Source organism: Diadema antillarum, unplaced genomic scaffold (assembly GCF_040938485.1).
Source record: "Diadema antillarum isolate AM-2024a unplaced genomic scaffold, OU_Dant_1.0 seq00000096_RagTag, whole genome shotgun sequence".
Taxonomy (NCBI): Eukaryota; Metazoa; Echinodermata; class Echinoidea; order Diadematoida; family Diadematidae; genus Diadema; species Diadema antillarum.
Window position 1 is genome coordinate 883,132 of NW_027271185.1, and position 22,692 is coordinate 905,823.

The 22,692-nt window shown below is 39.0% G+C and overlaps 1 protein-coding gene across 1 annotated transcript; it reads left to right on the forward strand.

Annotated features, from left to right (window-relative positions):
* The first annotated feature begins 171 nt into the window (after positions 1-171).
* On the forward strand, positions 172-6,601 carry LOC139726686 (scavenger receptor cysteine-rich domain-containing protein DMBT1-like). Its single transcript, XM_071637672.1, has 8 exons — positions 172-355; positions 702-877; positions 1,372-1,582; positions 2,405-2,752; positions 3,356-3,697; positions 4,489-4,830; positions 5,352-5,714; positions 6,252-6,601. Exons 1-8 carry the CDS (start codon positions 172-174, stop codon positions 6,599-6,601), a joined length of 2,316 nt encoding a protein of 771 aa, XP_071493773.1.
* The last annotated feature ends 16,091 nt before the right edge of the window (positions 6,602-22,692 follow it).

Here is a 22,692-nt window from a genome sequence, read left to right on the forward strand (position 1 = left end):
GATCAGTTACTAGCCACCCCCTTTAAAGAAAGTAGTTAAATCTGCAACGTATACTTTTCATTATCATTGCGTTAAGCTGGAGAAAAATAAAACGGAAAGGACAGATTTAACGCAGTTAAGAAATAACTTGTTATAATTGCAGAGACACCTGGTACTGGCTGGCCAGGTGCCATGTTCCAAATTCGGCTTGTCGATGGGTCTAGTTCCAGAGAGGGACGTGTTGAAGTCTACTACGACGGTGCTTGGGGAACAGTCTGTGATGACTACTGGGACAGGAATGATGCCGAGGTGGTTTGTAGGATGCTGGGCTATCCAGCTGCACAACAGGCCGTCGGTCGAGCTCGCTTCGGTCAAGGTGAAGGTCGCATAGTCCTTGACAATGTGCGGTGCCACGGAAGTGAACACAGACTTGAAGATTGTACACACAATGGAATTTTTCAACACAACTGTCAACATTCAGAAGATGCTGGCGTGATATGTGAAGGTAGGTTGGAAAGCAGCATTAATCAGGCCAAAAAAAAAGTTGAAATTCAAGAGGTAACGGATAGAGAGAAGTCGACTCCTGAATGGCTTGAAGTTATTTGAAAAAGTGCATTAAGATTTATTTTAGAAATAACCTTCATATACGCAGCGAAGAGAGTTGATATGATGTAAACTAAAAGCAATGTGATAACCATCATTCTTTTTTATCATCTTACCAGAGCTAGCAGTCACAGACCAACCAGGCGAGGCTTTTAGGGTTCGGCTTGTCGGTGGTTCCAATAACAGAGAGGGCCGGGTGGAGGTTTATTACCAGGGTGCCTGGGGGACAATCTGTGATGACCTATGGGACAGCAATGACGCCGAGGTGGTTTGTAGGATGCTGGGCTATCCAGCTGCAGAACGGGCCATTGGTCAGGCTAGCTTCGGTCAAGGTGAAGGTCGAATAGTCCTTGACAATGTGCAGTGCCAGGGAACTGAAGACGGATTGGCAGATTGCCCACATAATGGGTTTTTTCAACATAATTGTCGACATTCGGAAGATGCTGGCGTGATATGTGCAGGTAGGTTGGAAATTGGCATTAAAAGGTGCTATAAGAAGACCACGTAGACAGCCAAAACAATGACACGGATCGTAGATGAAAAGACTACTGCGTGTTGTAGGCCTGATTCGACTTGAACTAAAAAAAAAAGAAGCTTGAAAACCAACAAAACAAACAAAACAAACAAAATATATTGAAATAGAATAAATGAAATCACGACAGATATTTGACATGGATTTGATGGAAAAGGAAAAGAGTTTGGTATCCTTGGAAGAGTAATTCGTGTTGATAGAAAGGGGAAAATTGTGTGTTTAAATGCCTACACAAATGTTCTTTTATCACTGCAGAGACGCTAGGCACTGGTCTGCCAGGGGCCCAATTCCAGGTTCGGCTTGTCGGTGGTTCTAATTGCCGAGAGGGACGGGTAGAGATTTATTACGAGGGTGCCTGGGGGACAATCTGTGATGACCAGTGGGACAGCAATGACGCCGAGGTGGTTTGTAGGATGCTGGGCTATCCAGCTGCAGAACGGGCCATTGGTCAGGCTAGCTTCGGTCAAGGTGAAGGTCGAATAGTCCTTGACAATGTGCAGTGCCAGGGAAGTGAAGAGAGACTGGTAGATTGCCCACACAATGGATTCTTTCAACATAATTGCTTTCATCGTGAGGACGCTGGTGTCGTATGTCGAGGTAAAAACCCCAGTGTCCCAAAAGAGTTTACATTGCATTGCAACAGCAGGCCTCATATTCGAATGCCTGGTAAATGTATAGCTCTAAACGTTTGTAGAGTTACGGACTGTTCATGAATATTGTTGTTGATCTCCTCCGTTGGACATCTGTTTCTCAAACTCCTTAGCCAGGGGATTTGAAATAGAAACCCGTAATCGTGTTTAATTATTTTGTGATCAATTTGAGAAATCTGTCTGTCTATGCATTTTTAGTCATTGTAATTTAAATGCTCTAAAATTAATTTCCTGTAATAACCAATCATTTTTTTTTTTAGAATAAACATGATATTTGTCTAAAGCAGGTGAGTATTTAGCTTTAAGTAGTGTAATGAGACTTATGAGTACAACAACAACAACAACAACAACAACAACACTTACATACGCTGGAATAGGCAGCGAATATTCAAGTAGGGGGAGATAAGTGACCAAAAACTTTCATAGCGGATGGTGATTTTTTTCTGATTTGTTCCGATGAAACACATGTAAAAAGTCCCATCTTGGTCTTTCTTAATTGAAAAAAAATATGCATTAGATTCGCAGTTGTCATTTCAGTTGGGAGAAAATGGTAGTTATTGAAATTACTCAAGGATTTCATGGGTTCAAAGGGTGGCGAAGAGTGTTGTATCATGAGCGTGTACATCTTGTAAACCTACAGGTGTATCGCTGGACGCCACGAGCGAGCCCACGAGTCCTGTTCCGGTCCGCCTTGCAGGTGGTTCCATTAGCAGAGAGGGGCGTGTGGAGGTGTACTTTAACGGTGCGTGGGGAACTGTCTGTGATGATTCCTGGGACATGCGAGATGCGTATGTCGTGTGCATGATGCTGGGATACCCTGGAGCCGAGGAGGCGTTGGGGGAGGCAGAGTTCGGAAAAGGAGAAGGGCCTATTGTCCTCGATGATGTGGAGTGCATTGGAGGCGAAGAAAACGTAGCGGACTGCCCACACAGTGGCTTCCTCACCAATGATTGCGTGCATTTAGAAGATGCCGGTGTACGGTGCCAAGGTAAGTGCTATTTTATGAATATTGCATTTTCATATTTAGTAGACAGATAACATGTACGTTATATCAGTCATGAAATAGCGTGCAATGCGTTTACTATGTGCACATACGTAACAACAGATTCTTTATTTAACTTTTTGTATTGCACGAAAAAAAATTGCACCTTCAAACCTCACGGTCGCCCTTAGAATATCACCCCCTGCCTTTCTTACACTCTCGCAATGTCGCAACCCCTCATCTTTATACAGTGTTTTGTGTGTGTGTGTGTGTGTGTGTTTGTGTGTGTTTTGCCAAGACTTTAGTCCTGTTAGTGACTACGTACATACGGTGTTACGGGGAAGCTCGCTCCCTCCATTTCAAATTATATACTCTTTTTCCTAGAAGGAAGCATAAAGTCTTTTACAGTTGATCTTGACGTTAATATTACAGTTAACCCCGTGCTTTCACAAACACAACATGCAGGAGAACACCAATCTCAATTAATCTCAATTAATCTCAATTAGCCAGAAATGTAATGCTTTCTGTTAACAGGCTATTTGCCCGGACAAAAGCTGATAAATTGTTATTTACAGAAAGAGTTTGCACAAAAACATTCGATCTATGCAGAAGTACCGTCCTTTGTCCTGCCGAGTAGCCGGCGTCGTATTCGGCTCGTCGGTGGCTCAAGCAGCCGAGAGGGCCGGGTGGAGTTCAGCCACAATGGTGTCTGGGGAACCATCTGCGACGACGAATGGGACGACCAGGATGCCAATGTGGTGTGCAGAATGATGGGTTACCCCGGGGCGGAGGAGGCAATGGGACTAGCGCACTTCGGTAGAGGAAGCGGACCTATCGTCCTTGACAACGTGAATTGCCGCGGGAGTGAAGAAACCGTTGAACAGTGTTCACATGCAGGATTCCTTCAACACGACTGTTTACATCAGGAAGATGCAAGTGTTCGCTGCACCAGTAAGTCTGAAGGGGAACAACCCCATGTTAATTCAAAGTTGGGCATTGAAACTGAAGCAAGGGAAGTATAACTGACGGACAATATTCAAAGCTGGACAAACAGAAAATGAGACCAGTGGAATTTTTTTTTTTTTTTTTGGGGGGGGGGGGGGGTTGGGAAAATCGAAGAGCCCTGACTTAAATATACATTAGTGTGCTGAAGAGGGAAATGTTTTATTCGCGGTAGAAAAATAAAATCAAGTTGTTTCAATAATCTTGATTGGGATAGATATCGGTTATTTCTGGAAATGCTGGTGTGGTATATTGTTATATTGTTTTCTATGTGTGGGCTTAAATCGTAGAGCATACTAGTCTTGATTGAAACAGGAATTTCAAAAGTTTGTGTCCAAATGGCATGTCAAGCTGTAAGGTGATGACATTACCATGTCACCCATGTGCATACTCTTACCCACTGTTTAGAAATTTAAAAATTAGTTTTGCTTAAATTAGAGAAATATCATATCTTTACAACTTCCATCATTTTCATTCCATGCTGGTGAAATTTAAACTGTTGTTCTTGTCGGATTTCAGTCCTTCTTTTCTGAATGAATATCAACTGGTCCGGGTGTCTCCTTTATTCCGAGCTAGTTTCTAGGGGGAAAAAAAAATGACTTGATTTTAATCTTTTTTTTTAAAAACAAGTCTAGAAGAGATTAAGCAACATGTTACTTCTTTAATGTTACCTTATTATGAAAACTGTTTTCCAGTGAATATATAGTTTCCAAGAAATTTACTTGTCGGTCATGTCACAGATATGGCGTCAGCAATCGATGTACAGCCAAGTCAAAGTCTTCGGGTTCGGCTTGCCGCTGGTTCTCGCGACAGCGAGGGGCGTGTGGAGGTCTACTACAACGGCGCGTGGGGCACTGTCTGCGATGACCTGTGGGATATCAGAGACGGCGAAGTTGTGTGTAGGATGCTGGGCTATCCGGCTGCAGAGCAGGTCATCGGTCACTTCGGTCAAGGGCAAGGTCGCATAGTCCTAGACAATCTGCAGTGCCAGGGGAATGAAATGAATCTGGTAGACTGTAGTCACAATGGATTTTTTCGGCACGACTGTGAGCACCGCCAGGACGCGGGAGTAGTTTGTAGAGGTAAAGGTTATAAGTCTGCATGAAAGACGCAATTTCGAAAAGGGGCATTTCAAAAAATAGTGCTAGGTGCATACTGCCTCAGATTATACATTCGTAACGGGTAGCCTACCCGATTGGAGGAAGTAATTTGTCGATAGAGCGAACACCAACCTTTATCAGATTGATGTACATTTTATTATGTCAATCAGATGTCATGGGTTCTAGATGAAAATTCCTTTATTTTGTCCCCCTCTTTATGGAATTTGTTAAGATCACAACTGCTGATCTGTAAATTTACAGATCAGCAGTTGCGATCATAACAAATTTCATTTGCAGAGGGAAACAAGTTGAAGAAACTCACACCTGAACCTTTACCCCTCTGAATAATGTCTTTCTTTCATTGGTTCTAGTTATCTTGTTGCGATATGTATACACTCCTTTGCAAAGTATCCCATCATTCATGCCTGCTTAAAAGTATTCATTGCCCTCGAAACAGTCGCGTTCAAATCATGAGATACATTTTTCTTTTATCATCCTCACAGAGGTGCAAGTCGCTCCAAGCATATTACTACCACCTGGTCTGCCCCATTCTCAGATCCAGGTTCGACTCGTCGATGGTTCTAGTGACCGAGAGGGGCGGGTTGAGGTTCACTACGACCGCGAGTGGGGAACGGTCTGTGACGACAGGTGGGAACTCATCAATGCCAATGTAGTGTGCAGAATGCTGGGCTACCCTGGGGCAGAGCAGGCCTACAGTCGAGCGCATTTCGGGCCGGGGCAGGGACCCATTATCCTTGACGATGTGGCCTGTCATGGGGACGAGGAAAGCCTAGCACAATGCTCACATAGCGGGTTCTTCCAGAATGACTGTTTGCACGAAGAAGATGCCGGAGTTCGCTGTCGCGGTAAGCCGAAACTTATTTTCTAGTTTCAATTCAGTTTGTACGAATGAAATCATTATGGCAAATGAAATAATTGTATTTTTAACAAGTTTATTGCAATATTTAATATATGGTCACATGAATATCATTATTATTATTGTTTTTATGATTATCAATATTATTATCATTCCCTTCTTCTACAGTAAAGACATACATACAAACATACCATAAAAAACGAATATCTTAAAACATTTTGATATTCAAGAACACTAAACCAAGGACAACATTAATGGACTATAACTAGACAGCTGTAACAATAATACATGGATTGATTTTATAGGAGCGGAACTTTCTAAATATACCGAAGGTAAGTGCAAACAAAGTTCCATTTGTATAGTCGTTTTTTCAAGTCTGAGTTATGTGTAACTTTATGGATGATAAAATTGGTAAGCGCTCGTACTAATGTTATATTATATAGTTCAAAACCTTAATAACCACACCGCTCGCTCCTTCATTACTAATATAGTGTAAATAACATACTACTCACATTCTTTATGTCAGATAATGCGCTACCCGGCAATCAGACAAGAATCCCGCTACAGGTTCGACTCACCGGGGGTCAGAATGAGGAGGAGGGGCGAGTGGAGGTGTACTACGATGGCATGTGGGGTACGGTGTGTGACGACCTTTGGGACATCCGTGATGCGGACGTCGTCTGCAGAATGCTGGGCTTCTCCGGGGTGCGCCACGCGTACGGCTTGGCGATGTTCGGTGAAGGACAAGGTCCTATCATCTTTGATAACGTCGAGTGCGTAGGAAGTGAAGAGAGTCTTGCCGAATGTTCACACACAGATTTCCTATCGCACGACTGCGTTCACGCGGAAGACGCCGGTGTGGCGTGTTGTGACTAGATAGATCTAAGTGATAAAGCTCTACAAGCATGCGTTTGTGTTCTTTCTATGTTATCATTCTGAAATACAGTGTTATTTTGCATCAGAAATATGATGACAACGGTTCTTTGAGGTAACTTCAAAATACTGAAGTGAAATTCCAGGTATCTTGCTGTGAACAAAATTTAGAGTAGAAAAACAGAGCAGAATAGAGAAAAAATAACTGTTTTTGTGAAAACGTCTAATCAGCATTTTTACTACCATGTGTATTTTATCACCCTGCTTTGGAATTCGACAGGAAACCGAATGCTATTAACCGCTGTCAGCGGTGAAGTTTCACAATATATCACAAGCATATTTATATTTCTGTCATTGAATTTTTCTGTTTCTCAAGCCACAGACGGTAAAAGTTATCATGCTTTCACAACATGGTAGTCACAACATTTTAAATTCTCCGTCCATTGGCACTCCCAGCGAGTCAATCTATAGGTCTCTAATACACCAGGCGATTGATGCGGTCCCCTCTTTCTCAGTATATCCTGTCGAGAAATGATATGGGGAAGTACATGTTAGATCTTGCTCATTGTTTCTTGAAATGTTAGATTCGTCTTTGTCCTTGTGGTAGCTCGTTTTATAACAAATTTAGAACTTTAAAATCTGCCGATGTCATTTCGTTACATCCTTCCAACGTCATATTACATTAAATCTTTCGGTATATATTCTGTGAATGGTATGTGTTCATTTGTCTCACTGCGTTGCGATTTGATTCTCGGGGCCCGAGTAATGAAAGCTGTGCTTTTAATTTATATGTTTCCCGCTTTGAGTGGTATGATTGCGACTTATTTACCGTCTATTACAAATAGTATTATGTTATTAGAATTTACGCTTTGATTATGAAAAATAAAATGAAATGTATACGCGTTTCTGTGTTATTATTATCACCGTAACTCATTTGTGCTTGGTTCGCTGTTTTGTGAACACAATTTAATATCATATCAAATCAATTCAAGTATGAAATTCTAAATATTGCATTTACTACTCTCCTGCTAAAAGCCTACACAGTACTTTCATGTGCCATTACTGCAAATGGTCTCAATTGATGCCATTCACAGACCACAGAATACCAAAAAGAAGCCTAATAACAACGGAGAGTGACACATTTTCATCGAGTACATTACGGGTTACCAGCTGGTTACCGAAGTAGAAGACGGTGCAAGGAAAGAACAAGCCAGTTCCGGGTTCCAGTTTGTGCATGGGCAGAAAAAGGTCATTTGTACCGAGGGTTTTTAATTTCACTGAGATAAGCATCTGTAATGCTATGATTATTCATGGGGATCCTTATGAATGGTGCCTGCCAGTACATCCACCTGATAGCAAGCCTGGTACTTGGCAATGTTAACAGAAAAAAAAAATGTTAATGTATTCAAAACAGCACAATGAAATAATTGCTTCCCAAAGTGTTGATAAGGCGTTTTCACATCAGCCCGATGTTTCGAAATAGCGCGCTATTTTCTGACTTGGGAAATTAACCCGATCACGAAATAGTGCGCTAGATAATGAGAACACAAATTAGCGCGATAATTGTATCGCTCTGATAAAGAAGATTTCTATCGGGCTGATGTGAAAACGCGTATTGCCGAACCATTGTGGTCACTATATCTACACAGGTTCACTCTTTGTTAGAATACGAGTTCCATAAATTGCTATAGGCATTTTCACATCAGCCCGATAAAAATCTAAGGTCGAGAAATTTTTCGCGATTGCGAATTAGCGCGCTATTTCATTTCTTATTCACATCAGCCCAAAGAGAAATAGCCTGAATTTTTGTCGAGCTAATTCGACAGCTGAGTGTGTGCAAACAGCATCAGTAAAACAGCATCAGTAATGTGTGTGCCCTCTCAAAAATTCCTCATGATTTGTGTGCAGTTTGCCCCGATCGATCGGGTCACACACGCTAGGCATGATGGGATGCATCGCGCTAAGTTCTCGAGTCGTTTTCACATTATAAAATAGCGCGCTACTATCCTGCTATTTCAGAAATTTCCCAAGTTGGACTGGAGAAATTTTCTCGATCAGAGCGATACAATTAGCGCGCTAATTTGTGCTCACACTATCAAATAGCGCGCTATTTCGCAATCGGGAAAATTTCCCAAGTCAGAATATAGCCCGCTATTTCGAAACATCGGGCTGATGTGAAAACGCCTAGTGTTGGGCAAGCTGCTGCATTATGTCATTATGAATTGAGTGAGGGGCCTAACCTACTGAGGTCATTTGTACCCATGTGCATGAGCTATCTCCGAACTGGCTTATTCATTATCATCTGCCCTGCGGTCCATAGCAAATAAAAGTCTATTGTACAGAGTAGGCGTTCAAATCTTTTCAATTGGTACCGTAGCTTGAAATATTGACTGCAAAAATAATTTCTCTTTAAGTAGTACATGTGTCTTGCTATGTTCTTGTTTGGAATCCAGTTGAAATTTGTGAATTGTGAGTTGTTATGTAATTATATCAAGAAAGGGCAGACAGATTTATATGGTGAGATATTGGGAGGAAGGTAGATAAAGTGTCACTGCGATATCACGGTTGCAATTTCTTGGTCTTCGATGCAGGCTTAAAAATCCCATTTGTTTTACAAGATAACAGTTGGTTGTTTTGGGATGAAATCGAAGATAACTTTTTTTTTTGCTTGAATATGATATGCTTATACACACGCTTATGTATCCACCAGATTTTCTGGTTATTGTTTGTTTAACTCGAAATCATGTTATTGGGCAACAGGAATAAAGGGTGTAAGTATCAACTATACTCTACATTATGTCGTATCGCGCGTTCTCTTATGTCTTTTAATATTTCCAACAATTTGCTTCCTGTATATATACATATATATATATATATATATATATATATATATATATGTGTGTGTGTGTGTGTGTGTGTGTGTGCGTGTGTGCGCGCTTCTGTCAAAACCAACAGTTTATTTTTTACACAAATATTTGGGCTCCTCGCACTTTATCAGGTGCTCTTAGTTGTGAGAAAACAATAGGAGGTTATAATATTTACAACATCGTTGCCAACACTGCGGATGCATGCTTAAACGCATCTGTTATTGACAACATGAGTTGATTTTTGTTTATTTTCTATATTATTGTGCCAACACGTAGACTACAATTGACTCAATAATATATATGTATATTTATGTAGATTGATATAGACATATATAATCACTCATGCATAAAACTTTTGTTCAATAAACCATAAAATTCACTCAGCAAACCCAAACCGATCGCAATTGATCATAAATTTATGGTATCAACTTCATTGTGTGGGGGCGCTGTGGCATAGTGGATAAGACTCCCGACTCCCAAACGGAGGACCGTGAGTTCGAATCCCGCCCAGTGCTTACATCCTTGGACAAGATGTTTTTACCCACAATGTCCCTCTCGACCCAGGTGTATAAATGGGTACCTGGCAACGCTAGGGTAATAATAATAGCAGGGCCCTCTGGTAGAGCAGTGGCAACACTGAAGAGGCTACCCTGGGTAAATAAGACCTTAATATTATTATTATTTTTGTAAGCTCCAACGGACTCACCTGTCGCAAATTTAAAAGACTAATTCCTGCGCAGCCTAATTTTCATACCTTTATAAAGTAAGCAGTGCTCATTCAAGCATCAATTATTTGTAGACTTTTTGGTGTCATATATGAAAGATGAGTCCATAAAGCTATCCATACAACCCCCCCCCCCCCCCAGAATCATATGAAGAGTTTGTTTGCAAAAACCGATAAGTCCATATTTGCCAAATGGAGATATTTGCGATTAAAGGTCAAGAAAAATAAAAAGAATAATAACACAATTTTTGCTTCTTTTAACCATAACTTAAAAAATGTACCTTTATATGTAGTGACCAATATATTAGTACTTTATGACAGACACCGTACTTTAAAATTTTCAAAAATTGACTTATCGGTTTTTGCGAACAAACTCTTCATATATTTCTTATTTTCTTTAGACACCCTATATATAATACATTTATAATATATATATATATATATATATATATATATATATACATACATATATACATATATATATATATATATATACATATATACATATATATATATATATATATACATATATACATATATATATATATATATATATATATATATATATATATATATATATCGAATATGAAAGTACCGCTAAGAATGGTGTTCTTACATTCCAATTCTATGGTTGTGGCACTGGGAAGATATGTAAAGAAGATGCAAGGGCATTCATTTGTGAAAACTCTATATTCCTCGACTTGCTGCTTTAAAAATGCTACGTTTGGTACCTTTCCCACTACCTTCTGAACGAGGTAAGTTAAGTGCGCTTACATTATGTCACATTGAAATGAAAATGATAATTATGCAGAATTTGCTTTCTAATGGACCGTTGTATTTAGCAATTACAGCAATTACAAAAATTGGGGCTTTCACATCCAGCTGCGGCGACACCGAAAAATTGATTAAAGTAATAAAGTTGATTAAAATAACAAGCCATCTTTTTGCATTGCTTGCGATGAATTTCCGGCTTTTGTGATATTCTAATGACACATTTTTCTACTCTAATTTAACACGTTTTTTGAATACACGACATAGCCATACACGGAGTAAATCCTACTTCAGAATGTAAATAAAGGACAACGATAAGTTTGCTATTTGTGTGCTATTAGAAAAGGGGGTGTGTTTACATTTCGATGAAAAAAATAACGACGAAAAAGGTGCTCATAAATAAAATCAATCATGATTTGAGAGCAGACGCGAGTATCAAACTCGTCGCTTTCACATGAGCGTGGAACATAATACAGTAGAGATTAGAGATTGGAGATATTTGCGATTAAAGGCCAAGAAACATAAAGAGAATAATAAGAAAATTTTTGCTTCTTTTGACCATAACTTCAAAAATATACCTTTACATGTAGTGACCAATATATCATTTAAAAGGTATTATTTTGTACTTTATGACAGAGATCGTACTTCAAATCTTCAAAAATGGACTTATCGGTTTTTTGCAAACAGACCCTTCATTTGGGACACACATCTAGGTATCGATAAGTAGAAAACATTATTGAAAATGCATTATGCACAGACTAAGCTTGAACTAATATTTCCAAATACAGAATGATTTACAACATTATTCTAGAGTATATCGTATTCAAAGTGGAAAATCAAGAACTGTGTTCATGAAATTATGCTCAAAGTTGCAGGTCTTTACCGATTGATTCAAATTAATGAAATGTAGTCAACCCTGCTGGAAAGGACACAGTGTTCCACAGTGCACTGTGTTCTACTGTGTTCACAACGTCGCAAATGTGGAAACTCTCAAATCTTTCAGTGTTAAGACAATTTTACACAGTCGTGTTGTCTTTCACAGAGTGTACACGCAAAGCAATGTTTTGTTTCAAACTGTGGATTGATGATCCACAGCGTGCTCAAAGTGTTAAAAGGGTCGAATTTAACAATGTGAAGAGATTTCTGGATGTGTATATACTGTGATCATATTGCGGCTCATGTGTCTTACATTGAGACACTGTGTTCTTTCCATTAGACAACAGCACGGCTAAACCCTTTTCTGTCCCAATGAGCCGAATGTGCACAAATTTCACACTTACATGTATGTGGTATGGACAGGGAATTTACGTAATGAGGGTTAACGAAGCCGGAGAGATTGTAACTAGATAACATTGAAACGTTCGACTGTCTACTTAATTCTCTCAAATCAGAAAGAGTAGAATGAATGGAAATAACAAATCTTTCTTATGTGATATCATATGTCTGCAATTGGAGAAGATGGTTATAACATGATATGCAATAGCAATATTATAAGAATGAAGAAAATGCAACGAATAGGAACAGATGTTGTGATTATCAATTACTGTATTCCTGATATTTCCAATATTAATTTGAAATTCAAAAGTATTTGTTTGTACAATAAGATTCTTATCCTCTTTTTCATTTTAAACATTAAATGTTGAGTAAGTTTAAGAAGATAGAAAGCCTTTTAATCACTACATGTCTCATAATAAACAGCCTGTGTGTCCATTTTTTTTTGTGTCTAGCAGTTATAGATTATAATCAAATATCTGCCTTAACTCCATGAAGTATTTTTTTTTTGTCTTTAAATGAAAAGGATATTTTATCCTGGACTATAATTATCACTATTACCAGCATTCCGCGCATGGTGTGGGGAATGTCAAAGTATGTGTGATATGATGGGAATGTGGACTATATGGAGTCATCTGAAACAATGACCATATTCAGGAATTCAGAGTCAGAGGGTGTATTATCGACTTCATCCTTTGCAATAGGAACCAGCACAGACGTCGAATTGTTAGAAGCATAGTCTCTGGTGACGACCATCACACCGTTCTGTCGCAGCCAGTACACTGTATATTTGAATATAGCCACATCTGCCAGGTCACTGAAGTCTTCCACACTTTGGATGTCAACTCCTGGTATCTTAGTCTGCCCAGGGCTTCCCGTGGGTAGATTAGTGTAGAAGGCTCTGTCGGTTCCATGGTAGTCACAGTAGAGCAGTCGGCCAGCTGCACTGGCGTAGCCAGGGGGGGGGGGGGGGGGGGGGGCGATGGGGGCGGTCGCCCCCCCCCCCTAAGATTTGGACCGGGGATTTGGGAGGCGAAAAAAAAAAAATGCGTGTATACTGCATGCATGCACATGAAGCGGGTCTCCTTTGCAACCTTTCATCAAATAGATATTTTTTTTTTTAATATTCCACTCAAAGTGTGCACCAGATCGTTGAATTTCAATTCAAAATATGCAAAATCTCTCGTGCTTGGGAGGGAGGGGGTATCCCCCTCCCAAACCCTCCCCCTCTGGTGATTTCTCAAATGTTCATTCTATCAAATATGCGTATACGAGATATCTCAACTTCAACCTTAAAAAGGCAAAAGCTCCATCGGCTGGGAAGGGTGGAAATAACACTCGCCCACGCCTTCTCCCTGCTCCCCCCCCCCCCCCCCGCCATGCATAGAAGTAGACTATGGCTATACCCAGATCGCTTTATTTCAATTCTAAAAACGCAAAAGCTCCGCGAGCGGGAGGGGGAATTCCCCTTCCCCCAAGCTCTACCTCACTAGACTTTATACATACACACAGATGGTGCACATTCGGAATAAGAGCTAAATTCCGTGATTATAACACTTCGATGAAAAAGTATTGCACCAAAAATTTGCACCAGATCGCTGAATTTCAGGTCTGAAAACGCAAAATCACCTTCGTGTGGCAGGGGATATGCCCCTATCTACACCCTCGTGTGCATGCTTTTTCTGCTTGATTGCTGAACAGACAGCGTTCATGATATTCAGTGTAAGAATTAATACAAGAAGACTAGTGTATTTAAATTATACCATTTTATAGGCAAATTGTTCAATAATAATCTACACTAAAATATACTGCAACCTTAAACAAGTGGGACTGTTTCAACTCGTTAAAACACGCAAAAACATACATCAAATTGCACCATTTGCAACGTCAAAATGCAAAAAGTTCTCACCGTGGGAGGGGGGACACCCCCTCCCACACCCTCCCCTCCCCCCTCGCTCGCTCCACTCGCTCGGGTTCAGTCGCGTTCATGATATTCAGCGAAAAGAATTAATACAAGAAGTGCATTTAGATTACACCATTTTATAGGCAAATTGTTCCATAATAATCTACACTAAAATATACTGCTACCTGAAACAAGTGTGACTGTTTCACGTCGATAAAACGCGCAAAAACATGCATCAAATTGCACCATTGCAACATCAAAATGCAAAAAGTTCTTACCGTGGGAGTGTAATTAATACAAGAAGTGTATCTAAATTATACCATTTTATAGGCAAATTGTTCAATAATAATCTACATCAAAATAAACTGCTATATACCTTAAACAAGTGGGACTGTTTCACGTCGATAAAACGCGCAAAAACATGCATCAAATTGCACCATTTACAACATCAAAATGCAAAAAGTTCTTACCGTGGGAGGGGGGACACCCCCCTCCCACACCCTCCCCTTCCCCTTCGCTCACTCCGCTCGCCCGGGTTCAGTCGCGATCATGATATTCAGTGAAAAGAATTAATACAAGAAGTGTGTTTAAATTACACCATTTTATAGGCAAATTCTTCAATAATAATCTACGCTAAAATATACTGCTATATACCTTAAACAAGTGGGACTGTTTCACGTCGATAAAACGCGCAAAAACATGCATCAAGTTGCACCATTGCAACATCAAAATGCAAAAAGTTCTTACCGTGGGAGGGGGGACACCCCCCTCCCACACCCTCCCCTACCCCCTCGCTCGCTCCGCTCACTCGGGTTCAGTCGCGTTCATGATATTCAGTGAAAAGAATTAATACAAGAAGTGTATCTAAATTATACCATTTTATAGGCAAATTGTTCAATAATAATCTACATCAAAACCTCTCGTCCCCCTCGCTCGCTCCGCTCGCGAGGGTTCAGTCGCCTTCATGATATTCAATGAAAAGACTTAATACAAGAAGTGTATTTGAATTATACCATTTTATAGGCAAATTCTTCAATTTCAATAATAATCTACACTAAAATATACTGCTATATACCTTATACAAATGGGACTGTTTCACGTCGATAAAACGCGCAAAAACATGCATCAAATTGCACCATTTGCAACATCAAAATGCAAAAAGTTCTTACCGTGGGAGGGGTGACACCCCCCTCCCACACCCTCCCCTACCCCCTCGCTCGCTCCGCTCACTCGGGTTCAGTCGCGTTCATGATATTCAGTGAAAAGAATTAATACAAGAAGTGTATCTAAATTATACCATTTTATAGGCAAATTGTTCAATAATAATCTACATCAAAATAAACTGCTACCATAAAAAAGTGGGACTGTTTCACGTCGATAAAACGCGCAAAAACATGCATCAAATTGCACCATTTACAACATCAAAATGCAAAAAGTTCTTACCGTGGGAGGGGGGACACCCCCCTCCCACACCCTCCCCCCTCGCTCGCTCCGCTCGCTCGGGCTCGGTCGCTTCGCTCCCTCGCCGACTAACCGCCCCCCCTAAGATGAAATCCTGGCTACGCCGTTGGCCAGCTGTGAGACAACACACCGATTTTTGATGATGAAATCAAGTCTTTTCTTTAATACTTAGGTGTTTTTAATACTTAGGTGTTATAAAAGTTGTATGGTCACATATGATAACATACTTTGACGTGTTCCCTAAAACTATCTTCAAATATTATTCCAAATCCAATTCATTTTAACATAATTTCTGATGAAAAAAATAAAATACAATTAGAAATTATACGATTCATCTTACTCACAACTTGTGTCAACAGCCAAGCCGGTAATGATGTCGTAACCACCAGTACTGAGAGGAGTACAATCAGTTCCATTTTGAAGACTCTTGCATGTTATGTTCTCGGTAAACTCTCTGGTGAAGTACACATTACTAAAAAACAACAACAGCAACACCACCAACAAAAAACCGAGGTAACGTAAAATTACGGTCATCACGTGTAATGACAAACACATCATACAATATCAGATTAGAATGTAATACTAATGTCGAATATTGAAGATAGGAAAAGACGGACAGATTGATAAATAAAAAATAATCACTTTTAGCTATTAATGCTGCTCTCAAAATTTCATGTTATTGTGGTATGCCAGTTCCTTTGTGTCATACATAACTTACAAGCGTTACCATTTGCTTCATACTCGCATGCATTTGTGAACTCACCCCCAATGGACGGAAGAATATCACATTTAATAATGTTTGACTTTACAAAATGGTAATAGACCTGCTTGCCTTTACCCAAACTGAATTGGTGTCCATTGCACAGGGTCGCTGATTACGCAGTAGCCATTTTTAATACGCAGTAGCCATTACTCAACAAGTAACAAAAAGTAAATCATCAATGCATAGAAGACAATGGCGGGTGTCGTGCGCCTAATGTGTCTATAATGTTATTTCAAGTAAACATTTCGTTTTATCTCAATCCAAGTTTTACTTACATGCTGGACGAGAGGGACGTTTGTATCTGATAACCATCACCTGATAGACATCACGGTCCGGATACATGGAACACTCTTCCTGAAGAGTTGAAACAGTGTGCCTCCTTGTTTTCATTCAAAGCAAACTTAAAGAAGCATATTTTATCACAGTATACTTCAAATACGAATTAAGCCCGAATAATTTATATGACTTATGTTGGTCTCCCGATAGTAGCAACATCGTAAGTCATTCCCTCTTCCAGCAAACCAATTTTATCATTCCAAATCCCAGCCTATCTGCCCCTGTGCACTCTCAAGCACTCGCACGCACATTCACCACCTTCACACATCAGAGTTTATTTTCCCCTGCTATCCTCGCAGCAGAATTTGTATTGTTTACCAATTTACCTACCTACCTTTTCCTCGGGCCGGCCATCTTTTCAAGCAATGCTTACAATGGCGGCCCTCTGCATTATCATTTCCTAAATATAATATTGTTATTGTAATCCCAGCTGCATAGACATGCATACTGTAATATCATTAATTTCCTTTTATATCATTGTTTATGCAAGTCAAACGACTCTGTTTCAAATATACTTTGTATATTTCCCATGTTCACGATTATTCAGTTTATGTACAATGTATATTGATTTGCAGAAAATAAAGTATCTATCAAACAAACCTGTCGTAACGTAAATCTACAATATCGCTGAAACCAATGCCGCGAAGACTAGCGTAAATAAGGAATATGTTTGGTCTTTTTTCTTGAGTCCAGGATAAAGTACTTGATCTTTTTCAATTTAGTTTAGAATTATATCTTGGATGTTGAATCGTGGACATTAATTCAACCTGTTCCTATACTGTTTTGTCTCTCCATCGTGATGTCAGGCCTCACTTTAATACCGCACATTCTGCTACATTTTAATTTCACAACCAATTCGATTATTCCCAAACCTGTCTCTTCTGCCAATTGTTTTAATTTTTCGTCTTGTATCTTGAAGAGTCAGCGAAAGGATGTAAGAAATTAGGTTGGGAAGATAAAATGTGAATGATAACATCACATTCATGAAACATCAACTCTGGCAATTTTAAAAGATTGTTCACTTTCCGTCAAGAAGTGGCACTATGAAAGTGTTCTGTACTATCTGTAGCTGTATTAAGGTTAAAGGTCATTGATAAATGTGTATGCGATGTCACATCTCTTCCGCTTGAACTGCATAAAAGGCAAAATCCTGTTGACTTTCAGACTTTACACTTAAATAATAATTACAAATCGATTTACTGGATACAGAGTTACAGTGATTTGAGTGATTGAGATAGGAGGATAAGAACGTTCTAAAAGGTTATGACAAATTACTATGAATAAAGATGAAGGCATGGCAGATTCATCATAAAGAAATGCATGTTTGGGATTTGAGGGAAGCATAACAAAAGAAGAAAAAAAGTCCATGAATAGATTTTCACAGGTGAACATTTCAAGCTGTATGATAACATTACATTACAACATTTTTTATTAACGAAAGTGTCATATCTGCCTTTGTCCTCATCCTTGTGCATTTCATTTTTTCCAGTGTATACAAGGTTTACCTGCTCAAGGACAACAATGAACTCTTCAAATCTAAACTCTCAATTGTTTGCATGTAGTGAAATTTTGAAAATCGCTTCCCTTCCCCTTTAACAGTTTAATCCCCCCACAAAAAAAAAAACAAAATACAAACAAACGGAGTGAAAACGCTCAATCATGAAGGAGCAATTTTCAGAAACTAGTGAATATAGAGTGATATCGCAATACATTTGGAGTGAAGAATAAATATTGTTCTTTCACTTATTTGGAGTGACCTCAGGGACCACTCCAAAATTAGTGAAAATAAACATTTTCACTCAAAATTCATTCCAAATGTACTCTAAACTCACTCGATTCTACCATTTACATCCTTCAAGAGTCTATACTTTCGAGTACTTACTCGACCATTATTACATGTGTCATTTTTGTTAACAAAAAACAACAACAACAAACAAAAAACAAACAAAAACAGTGAAGCAAATGAGACTTATTTCTTTTTAGAGGAGGCATAAAGATCCATTTAAAGATCCATCCATGACTTATAATTTTCGTCAAACGTTAAAAGCGACAAAAGCAGTTCTTACTCATGGTAAATGACAAAAGCAAGGCCAAAACCAGAGAAGGAGATTACGTCTATCTCTGCCCCATCTGGGTCAATTGACATCTGAGTGAGCTTGCCAGCATACAGGATGTATAGTGCCCTTGGTGACTGCGTTATAGCGATTGCCATAGGGTCTAGAGAGTGAACAAAATTGATAACGTCTATTATATTTTGATGATGATCATGGTTAACATACACAAATTGATATTCCAACAATTCCAGCATATGATTTATAATTTTATTTTTGTTTTCAAGTACACTTAAAGTTATTTAATCAAATTCAAATCAAGTCGTTTATTCATCTCATTTCCTGATAAAACAATACAACAGTGTTGAATTTTACCATACGGTACAATCATGTGAACAATCATTTATATCTCTGACATAAAAAAGAGAACTTGAATAAAGTCATTTTTCCTTTCTTAAAAAGTCTACTCCATTTTCCTCCTTAAATTGATTGCACGAAGTAGGAACTTGATCACCTAAAAATGAAATTGAACGCTCCAAACAAGTTCGATGGGACTATCACATGACTATCGCATTAATTTGAATGCACGAGTAGGAAAGTCAGTGCTCGCATTTTGAAATTGAATGCCCAATCGCGAATTTGATTTCACGAAAACGAAATAGAACGTCAATAAATGAAATTGATCGCTCGGATTCTGAATTTGAATGCCCGAATATTTTCGCGTGCGTGCGCTGTGTGAATTTGAATGCACATTAATGAATTTAAATGACAAAAGTATGAAATTGACTGGGAAAACTGGGAAATGATTATCCTAAAAAGTAATACAAAAAGCCATACGGAAGCATGAATGTAATATACAACAACAACAACAAAAATATTTTACTCCGGAAGAGTATTTTTGCATTAAAACACGCTTAAACTCTACAAAATTAATGTAAAATTGTTTGATTTTTAATAATCATATGTGCCTAGAAATCGCAGATCATCACTGTTTTTTTTTTTCGTTTGTGTGACAGGACACATGTTTATCTCTGTACTCTCAGTAGAGTGTGTTTGACTATATGTATTTGTGTGTGTGTTTTATGTGTGTGTGTGTGTGTGTGTGTGTGTGTGTGTATGTGCCTGCGGTTTTTGTGTGTGTGTAGGGGCTGTGGTATGCACATGTGTGTATGTTACTCGTAGATGAAGGGAAAATTAACAATAGCATTGTTACAAATGACTGTTATTGAAAAGACTTTGTTCGAAAATGATCGACAAAACACGAATTTTAAACTACAATTCTCATAATCACATTCCAGATTCCCCAGACGAAATTGAAATACGAAACTACTTGATTGAATGAAAAAAAACAGTTGAAATGAAAGAGAAAACCTGTACTTTGGGGGGAAAATGGTAGTTATTTCTTGATGTATTTGAACACTGCTTGGAATTTCAATACAGCGTTTTTTGTTTTGTTTTGTTTTTTTACCAAATGGTCTATGATCGTCACATCAACCACATATATGAAAAGAAGTTTTTAATTCTAGCCTCTCTTTTACCCAACATAATGTGTCTACCATGAGTTGAGTTCAATATAAAAATTTGAATTATCACATTGGAAGCAAAATCTACTCTTTATGGTATCCATACTGTATACATAGTCAGAATTACTGTCTACATAATTGTATGTTACAAAGTAATGTGTAATATCGCATGACATTTCTCTGGAGTATAGCCATTTCACCTTAAAAAATATGAATTATTGTTAGGTTATTTTATTCATTTCATGTAGATATAAATAAATAATAAATAATAATCAAAGAATGTATGAAGCTCAAACTTATTTGAACAGGGAGAGGGCTTGCTTTTCCACGCAGGGGAGCATTTTGAATTTTGAACTTGAACGTGAGGGTGTGGGAATCCCTTCCCACTCCACGGACTTTTTGTATTCTAATGATCGTTATTCAATGACCTGATGCATCTTTGTTGTTTTATTGAGAAAATTTGTCAACCTTCAGATAGAGTATGGTTCTTAATTATTAGGCCTGCTACAATTTACATATGCAACATTCAATTAAAGTATTAGCGAGCGTATCTCAAATCAGGAATCTTTGTCGAGACTGAAGCATCTGACCATTATAACCATTTGAAAGACCCCTAAAGCACTCTCAACAGAAAGAAGACTACACAGGGAATCCAGGGCCGTTTTTTAATAAAGTAATATTTTATTCGTGTGTAACTCGCGGAGACATCTCCGTGAATATCTCGTCGTCTCCGGTTGGCTTTCCGATAGGTTTCCGCAAAATCACCGAGATGTCTCGGAAACGTCTCAAAAAAATATAGTCTCTGTGACTTGGCAGGAGACCAGCAGGACACTGGAAAGAGCCTCCGATTAATAACGAACACGTTCGATTCCGTCGCTATTCCTCAGAGACTCGGTTACATTCCGGAAGACGTTTCCAACTAGTCTCCAGCCCAATGAGACAACCACTTTGACCGCAAACGCTTTTTAACATTTCGTTACTTTGAGGTATAGGATTTCGTGTCCCCTTGCGTCAAAATCACAAACTTTTGTTTGCCTAAAATGAAATTTGAAAATTGACGTTAGTTATTGAAAAGAAAAGAAATGTAACGTGTTTTTCTTGTGTTAGATTGCATGTGTCTGTGTGTGTGTCCGTGTGTGTGTGTGTGTGTGTGTGTGTTGTGTGTGTGTGTGCCTTTGTGAATTTGTCATGTTTGTGTATGCATTTGGGATACTGTGCTTACCGCCAGTGGAGATAAATTGTTCTGGAGACTTGTGCAGAAGATCGGAGCGCCAAACGCCCGACTCGCCGGACCAATACAGTTTCCTCTTCTTCACGTCAAACGCCACGTCTTTCGCGTTATATTCCCCTAGAGTGAGAAACAGGGTGAACTTGAGCGTCTCAAGGTCAGCCGCGAAAATCTGCCCGCTGTTTTCGTCGGTGACGAACATCCTCGGGAGAGCAACTTGGAAAATGAAGCCAATTGACACTGACATCAATTATTTGTTTTATAGCAAAACGCAGATAGATTATACACATAACCATGTCCTTGAGCACTTCTCTATGCATTCGAAGTTAATCAGCATACACATGTTCCCGAAATGTTATATCTACGTATCAGGGCAATTACCCCTCCCCCTCCCCCTTCCCCCTCCTCCTCCCCCCCCCCCGGACGATTACCCCCCGGATAAATACTGGTTAGTGGTAAGGTTAGAGTAAAGATTAGGGTAATGGTGAGTTTGTTTTTTCCACGAACTATGATAAAAGTGAAAACACAAAAATCGAAATCAGAATACATTCTTACAAGCTCTAAATATTAACCTCAAGTTCTATCTCACGTTAATACCTAGAATGGTCATGTTCAAGAGTTGATTAGATAGAGTGTTATACATGATATAGAGTAAGAATGTATTGTAATTGCACCAAATAACAACTTTGTAACTTGTAGATGTTACTTGTTAGTATGGTATTTTAAGGTCCCATCAATCAACGATAGAAATACCATGTTCTGTCTGATAATGCGGTAGACTCTTCCACATAAGACAGACTTGAAATGCGGTGGTATCCATTGTGAATAGAAGCTCATTGCAGAGAGTCAGATAATAAATGAATCTATGAGGAGAGATATGACCCAAATAGGTGCGGAAGATATTTACAAAATTGCTTGCCTACACTGTAAATAACCAGGTTTTAAATTAAGTTTTAAAACTACCGTAACAGGACATATAACATTGCGTTGAAATGGACCAGCATAATGATTATAGAAACATGATCGCCGGGTTATCCAAAGAATCACGTGGACGTCACGAAACCGACACCCACGAGTCTTACAGCCCATGAGTTATACAGCTCATGAGTCATACAGCCCATTAGTTCGACACTAAGCTAACAAGGCCCACGATACCTGAATTTAAATGAGATACCAATGTGCTAGAATGAATGAT

Coding starts and splice junctions, on each gene's coding strand:
- LOC139726686 (XM_071637672.1), top strand. CDS start 172: ATGTTCCAAATTCGGCTTGTCGATGGGTCTAGTTCCAGAGAGGGACGT. Junction 878..1,371: donor GGATGCTGGGCTATCCAGCT/GCAGAACGGGCC, acceptor ATCACTGCAGAG/ACGCTAGGCACTGGTCTGCC. Junction 5,715..6,251: donor TGCCGGAGTTCGCTGTCGCG/GTAAGCCGAAAC, acceptor TCTTTATGTCAG/ATAATGCGCTACCCGGCAAT.